Below are 7,640 nucleotides of genomic sequence, written 5' to 3' on the forward strand. Positions count from 1 at the left end.
TTGCCTGCTCCAGACCAGGTGCTCATTTCCAGACATCGAGCTCTTTGTGAAGGTGAGCACTGTAAAGCAATCCAACGGCAATGTTTGTTTATGGAGAGCTTTTTACTGTAGTTGAGATTCATTTGATAGCGTTGAGGAAGGTGAAACAGCAAGCAGAACTGGTTTCATTAGTGTGTGTTGTTTGGTTATAAGGTCTGCAAAACTTAATGGACTAACCTATTAACTGAGTAAATGGTATGCCTGGTTTTTTACTTCTGTGCACTTACTTTTAATCTAAGTTTTGAAACTGTGCTTTAGGAGAATCATATGAAGAGCCTAAAAATTAGACCTCTGTTCTCTTCCAGCAATGTTGTGTGAAGCCTAACTTAACCAATAGCAACTATGCAAGACTGCCTTAACAAAGTCTCTTGACAAAATGCAATACAAAGCGCATGAGAGCAACACTTCTGTGGCCACACGTATAGTGAGTTATACCTTTAGTGCTTTATACTGACACCCGATGATATGTTTAGCCAAAAGGAAAGAGGGGCACACAGAAAAAGAGGTTACATGGCTTGGGTATGGCCACACTTCACACTTAAAAGTGAGACCCTTGGGACTGTAACAAGGAGGGATTACACAGGGGGACATGGCACTTGTGCTTCGTTAGTTCTCAGTTCAGCAAAGCCCAGACAGGTTGGTTCAGCACTGAACTTCCCTTCTCTCTGGGGCTCCCATAGTTGTTTACTCTGAAATTCTTAATTGTTTGATTTATTCTGTTCATTCCCTCAAGTGCTGTAGCCATTACATCTCAATTTATGCTGGGAAGTCTCTATTTCCTGTGATAATAAAACGACTTGACTGGTTTGAATCATGCAGTGACTTAGGTAGATTTATGTTCACATAGACAAATGAGGTGGAGATTATTTCCCTTGGAAGGAGTGCTGTAATTTCAATTTTGTTTTCTAACTTACAGCAATATTCATTATGCATTTTAATGAAAAACTACAGCTCCAAGATGACAGGATTCTTCGTCATATCTCTGTGCATGTCTGGAGAAGGAGATACAGAAACTTTGCATGAAAATATGTCTTGGTAGAGATGAATAACATGATATATGTACTCATAGCAGACCTGGGTTTTCTGCTTTCCTTCTGCATCTGCTATCAAAATTTGCTATTATCACAGATGTATGTGTACCTTTTCTTTTTTAATTACAGGCCGGCAGCGATGGGGAAAGCATTGGAAATTGCCCCTTCTCTCAGCGTCTCTTTATGATTCTGTGGCTAAAAGGTGTCATATTTAATGTCACAACCGTGGATTTGAAAAGGTGAGGTTGTAACCAGAGTTCCCTTTTTCAGAACAGCTCTTCCAAAATGCTTTATTTTAAAGGCTCTCTTCTGATAGATTTGAAATGGCACCGTGGCATGGCATTTTGTTAACAGTCTGGATGCCTGATTCCTCTTTAGGGTTCACTAGTATAAGGTGGACTAACTCCTTTGAAGCAGTTGAGGTTTTAACCTGTTTTGCAGTAGGTCTCTGTAACATGACACAGAAGTTTTGGGGCAATTTTTAAGCATTTCAGAGCACATTCAGATATGGGCTAATGAAGTCTCACACCACTGGTGTGAGCCAGCTGGCTAAGGTTTATTTCGTGAGAAGGATGTAGAGCAGCCTGCTGTTTTAAAGGAGAAGCACTTTGTTGCAATTAAGTGTAAAAATTGCAAATGTGGTTCCTGCAGTGATCAACCCCTTGTCTTTCCTCCCATCAGAAAGCCTGCTGACCTGCAGAACCTCGCCCCGGGAACAAACCCTCCCTTCATGACATTTGATGGTGAAGTGAAAACCGATGTCAACAAGATTGAGGAGTTCTTGGAAGAAAAGCTGTCTCCACCCCGGTACCATATTCCTGGTCACTTCTCTTGCTTTCAGCCCCTCATGGCCCTCAGTGTGGTTCAGTGAACAAACCCCTTGGTTTTGCTGGGTCAAGCCCTCATTCATTATGCATGTGTTAGAATTGCATGTGCGGACTTGTCCTTCCCCACCCTAGCAGCTCTTTCCACCTTGCCCCAAACCCCACTGTCCTACCATCAGCAGCATCATGTCCCATCCCTCTACCATGTACCTGATGGGGGAAGCTCTCTCCCCCGTGCTCTCTTCTCAAGCATCCAAACCTGACTTAAACCAGGCAAGCGGCTGCTCCCCTCTACTTTCCCCTGCCTCTCTGCCCCTCAACAACAGCTACTGGGCTGGCTGCTCTCAGCTTGCTGATACCTGAGCTGGCCAGGTGAGGTGGCTGGGAGGAGCAGCAGCTAGCGCGAGTAGGGATTTTCCCTCTGCTTTTCCTCATGCCAGGAGCCGTGCTCCACATAGCCTCACCTCCAGTGGAGGAGGCCGAGGAGAAGCACTGGGCTATTAGGGCAGTGTTTGCAGCAATAACAGTGGTTTCCCATGTCCTTCAGGGAAAGGTGGTCATCCACATGGCTTAGGTATGTTTAAAATCGTTTGCCAAATGATTTTCAGTTCAGGATGGTTCCTTTTGAGAGTCCTGTGTATATTGTGACACTGCAGTGTAAATAATCTATGTCAATTAATGGAGATGAAAATAAAGGCTATTCATATAACTTTTTTTGTTCAACTCCCTAGGTATCCCAAGCTTGCACCGAACCACCCTGAGTCTAACTCTGCAGGAAATGATGTGTTTGCAAAATTCTCTGCATTCATAAAGAACCCAAGAAAAGATGCTAATGAAAGTAAGTGCTGCAGTCCTTTAGTCAGACCTAGCAGTTACTGGGAGAAATCAGAGCTGTACAGTTCTAGTACACTTGCTGCCATCGCTCCCAGCCTCACTGCCCTTCCTGTGGGCAGGCACTTGCTCCATGGCTCCCAAGGCGAGAAGTCAGTGTGAAGGCAGAGCCACTCTGCCAGGTCACTCTGCAAAAGCATGCTCCACAGAGGTGTTTGAGGAGCCATTTCTGGTAGCACAGCCCCATTCCGTTTTTTCTCAGAACCCCCGTTTAGCTACTTAGGGCTCTTATCCCAGCATTAAGTTTTAAGCTTAGGATAAGGGAATTGCAGGAGTTGGCATGGCCAGATGTCTGTGAGCTGGGCTGGTGCCAGGAGACAGGATGCAGGAGCTGCCTTTCTGTTTGGTGTCAGAGAGATCTTGGTACAGGCTTGAATAACCTTTTTATTGTCTTAACCTAGATTTGGAAAAATCTTTGCTTAAAGCCCTGAGGAAGCTGGACAGCTATTTAAATAGCCCCTTGCCTGATGAAATTGATGCTTACAGCACTGAGGAGATCACTGTTTCCAGTCGGAAATTCCTGGATGGAGATGATCTCACCTTAGCAGATTGCAACCTCCTACCAAAGCTCCATATAATCAAGGTTTGCATTTGCTTTTTAGCTTCCTAAAGAGAAGAGTGGCATAGAAGCTCAAGACCTTTTCTAAAATGCAGAGGAATCCTTTTATATGTTCTGAGGCCGCACAGTGGTTGTGCTGGGACACTTGGCTAGTGCACAAGGCCGTTTCATTACAGCACAGTGAGGCAGATCCTCCATTTGATGGCTCTGGTACTAGAATATCTGGTTTCATATCTGGGCTGTGACTGCACTCACTAAGCCTCTCTTAAGTGTGAAATGAGTGCTGTAGAGAAGTGTTTTCATTTGCATTTCATAGGCAAAATTCTTATGAGCATGGACCAGTAAGGTTAAATTATTTTGTCCATGCCGATTCAAGAAGCCAACAAAAACTGAAATTCAATCCTGTCTCTCCTACTTTTAATCCAAAACTCTTGCTTGGCTGAATATCACCACTAGTATCAATAACACCAGCAGGGTAACAATCACCCATTGCCTTCCAGCCAAGGTTCCCAGCTTCCTCTTGCAGGGCTGTGGAGCAGTCCTAGTGACCAAGATGTCTGTCACTGGGCTACTCTGGAGCCAAGCAGGCTCTGGCAGCAAAATGGCTGCACTGGAAATTCATTGGCTTTCAAACAAACTAGCTCCCTTTAGAAAGTGTCCTTTCTGACTACAGGCACAGCAAAGCTCAGAGGTAGCAGGGTCAGCAGGGCCAATATGGGGAGACTCACCTTATACCAGCTGAATGCCTAAAGGATGATGGAGGGTGAACATCACACCATCCTTTGCTGCCCAACAGGGAAGGGTTAGGTATCAGCCTTAGTTGGTTTCCCTAGCCATTTGAATTCAGTATTTCAATTCAAGTTTTTCCTTTCAATGAAAGTACCCAAGTGTGGGTCAGTTTGTTACTATAGATTATGCTGCTAATTCTGGTTTATGCTAGCTCCTTTTCTGTTTTAAGCTGTATCTCTTCCAGGTGTGGTCTACTGGTCCACATAGCTCTGCATAGCTCTAGCAGAATATTTATGCCAAATAAATCTCTAAGTGAGTCAGCTTGTTAGCTAGCTTTCTTCATTTCTTTACCCTTGTGTTGCATATAACAACAGACTTGCACATTGAAAATTAAAACTATGCACAAAGAGTAGATTTTGGTTTTTTTCAGATCATGTATATAATTATATTTTTCTTTTTTCTTTTAATAAAAGGTTGTTGCAAAAAAATATAGAAATTTTGATTTTCCACCTGAAATGACAGGGATTTCAAGATACTTGAACAATGCATACGCAAGAGATGAATTTACAAACACTTGTCCTGCTGATCAAGAAATTGAGTATGCATACTTGGATGTTGCAAAGAGAATGAAGTAAACAGAAGATGCCTCCGTTCTTTATTGCTTCTGAGATTCAGATGGGCAGCAGCCAAGATGGAAGTATACATTCTGCAGTGTAATTTTAAGTTCTGCTATTGGCCTATCCTTCTTTTATAATGATTGTATAGCTTTATTTGCTCATTCTTAAGTTATGTATGTGTATGTGTGTCTGTACAGATGTCTGCACACATGAATATCTGTTGTGCATTCCAAGTTAAAGGCGTAAGTCAATATTCAAGCATCTGTTGGAGTTAGGGAAACAGTGTAGGTTACACAATTATAGCAATATTACAAACTAGTGACTTAGGATAAATTGCTGAATTTTGAGAAGAAATAGCCCTGTTCCTAACACACATTTAACCTCTCGTTATTGCTGCCTCTGATCTCTGTTTCACAGTTGTTGCCAAACTTCACAGTTACCGGGAGGGTTTCTGTTTGCTTCTCTGCAAGCCTCAGAGGGCCCCAGGCGAGCCGCTGGTGCCCATGCAGCACCTGGCTTAACCCAGGAGAGAGGGCAGCCTGTAGGTGGGACCACACCTCATGTCCCAGAAGCCTTCCCCTCTGTGCTGGAGACCTGCAGGGCAGGTCAAGGAAGCAGAACTCCTTTTTACATTGTGTGAGTCTTCTTTAGTATAATAATTAAATAAATTAATCCATCCTGCCTTCTCCTCTCAGGGCCGCAAAACCCATCGAACTTCGCTCCTGGTGCTCCCAGAGACAGGAATACAGACAGTCACTGGCCTGTGGACTGTCTGATGATAGATATTTGCTGAGGGAAGAGGGAGAAACATGGTTTTTACTGTAGACATAAGAAAGGGGTGAATATCTGTCCCCCGCTACTGATGTAGAATTTGTCATCCTTCCATGGCTCTCATCTGGTTTTGGAAAGCAAAGAGGAGGAGAGGGTCTAAGAAAGAAACAGTCCTCCTATACTTACTTTTCCTGGTTGAGCTCTAGCATATTGGCTTTTCCAAGGCTGCTGTTAGGATTTCATTGCTGAGAGCTTTACAGCTGATCAGACAACATAGACCTCTACCTCATGTGGTAGGCAGGGGATGGATTAGATGGACCCCTCCAGCCTTGCCTGTGTCTGTTAAATCAGTCAGTACTCATGAGCAGCACCTTCTAGCTTGGCACTGAGGAGCACACAATATATGGACATAGAGATGTGTGGGCTGGGATAAGTGACGTTCACAGCTGCTTTCTGCTGAGCAGGTCCTCAGCAAGCACACAGGAGTAGAGTGTGCAGTGCTTTAGTCATAGGGTCACCTGGAAGTTTTCTTCTGATGGATTTTGCCTGTGTACAAAATAGATGTAAAAATGGCTAAAAATAGCCTTTACAGCACCTACATTCACAAAAAGACTCTTTTACATCAGTCACTTGTCCTTTCCCATGTCAAACATACACTTGCTTTCTAACAAAGCTTTATTTAATGGTAATAGTAGGTGTCAGATTGTGCCTGCACTATCTTCCTCTTACACACTGCACAGTTCTGATGCAGATGTGCTAACATCACAAGTATTTGTAAGCAGTGCTGAATGTGTGGCTATAGTTTGCCTTTAGAGAAAACAGGCACAATAACTTCCCCTCCCACCCTCCGCTGTGAACTTTCATATTGGGGTTGACAGCTGAGCAGTCACTCATCACATATTACTAACTTTTACTTTGTGTTTTCAAATACATACATATATATAAAAATATAAAAAATGAAATCTGTATACTCTTTTCATATGCCTTACAAATTTAAATAGAAAATACACAAATTCATAAGTAATTTGAACAGTGTTCTGTCTTTATTTTCTTGGTAACTTCCTCATAAGCTGCATTGAAACAGTGGCCTAGATTTTAAGGAGCACAGGGCAAAATTTAACCCAGCTTTCATTTGTTTTGGGGGAATCATGTATGTTACAGACCTGCAGTGAGATCTTGGGAGCAATACATACTGACTGTGCCTACTACTGGTGAATAAGAAACCAAAGGGCTAGAATGAGATCCTTGACAGCTGAGCTGCCTAGCACAAACTGTCTCACATCCATGCTGGTTTAGGGTTGTCCACATTTGTAACTGTTTGGTCATGGAGAGATCCGCCTGAGATGATCTAAAACCACTGGGGACTGTCCACACTGGTCGGCAGCTCTTGAGCAATCCAAATGCAAAATGCATTAGAGGGCTCCTGGCTTCTCCATAAATAGAGGTATCGCTGTGTATCCTCAATAAATAACACCAAGCCTGGGCTCTACTGTGGCCCTAAGAGCACATAGCAATGTGTGGGTCACATCCCTACTACTCTTTTCTACCTCCTGGAAACAGGGTGGCCATGTTGGTTGTGGGTACGTATGGCCAAATCATGTCTGGACATCAGCGAGAACAATGCTCTTAGCACAGGTCAGAATATTTGTAACAGAAGTCTTGAGGTTGGTAAAGATGAATGAAAATGTGCATGTGAAAGCACTGGAAGAAACAGAATAGGGTTGAATAAAGGAATAGGTTCATTGCTCCAGGGTATTGTAGAATTCCTTCAAAGGACTTGATAGCAAGAAGGCAAAGAGCAAACTGAAGCTTCAAGCTAAGGTAAAGAGATGAGGAAGAAGAGGAGAGGTGCCATAAAACATGCTGATAAAGAAAACAATAGAACAATAGGAAGCAGGAATTCTGCCTTTGACTTAAAGATCCTGACAGATCCCTAAAGGGTGCAAAAGGCACATCCAGAAAACAGCCGGTTGTCCCCAGCAAAGAACCCAAGAGCTGTGCCAGGGCTCGACAGCAGGTGGCACTGGCCTGCCACCGCACACACAGAGGGGAAGGGTGCCTGGGTGCGGGTGACCCATGGGACACTGACAGTGAGCAGAGTACCTGCCATTCAGAAAGAAACATCACCCTTTGATTCCACAAGGTCCCACTCTGGCTTCCCTTCCCTGGACCCACAGTA

At 43.7% G+C, this 7,640-nt stretch overlaps 1 protein-coding gene across 1 annotated transcript in view; it reads left to right on the forward strand.

Moving 5' to 3' along the window:
• CLIC6 (chloride intracellular channel 6) overlaps positions 1-6,485 on the forward strand; it is a 31,219-nt gene extending 24,734 nt beyond the window's left edge. Inside the window, exons 2-6 of the mRNA XM_065676911.1 lie at positions 1,200-1,309; positions 1,752-1,877; positions 2,626-2,732; positions 3,187-3,368; positions 4,547-6,485. Coding sequence (XP_065532983.1) covers positions 1,200-1,309; positions 1,752-1,877; positions 2,626-2,732; positions 3,187-3,368; positions 4,547-4,708 — 687 coding nt within the window. The 3' untranslated portion in view covers positions 4,709-6,485. The remainder of the gene's footprint in view (positions 1-1,199; positions 1,310-1,751; positions 1,878-2,625; positions 2,733-3,186; positions 3,369-4,546) is intronic.
• Positions 6,486-7,640: the final 1,155 nt, after the last annotated feature.

Source organism: Lathamus discolor, chromosome 4 (genome assembly GCF_037157495.1).
Source record: "Lathamus discolor isolate bLatDis1 chromosome 4, bLatDis1.hap1, whole genome shotgun sequence".
Classification (NCBI taxonomy): domain Eukaryota; kingdom Metazoa; phylum Chordata; class Aves; order Psittaciformes; family Psittacidae; genus Lathamus; species Lathamus discolor.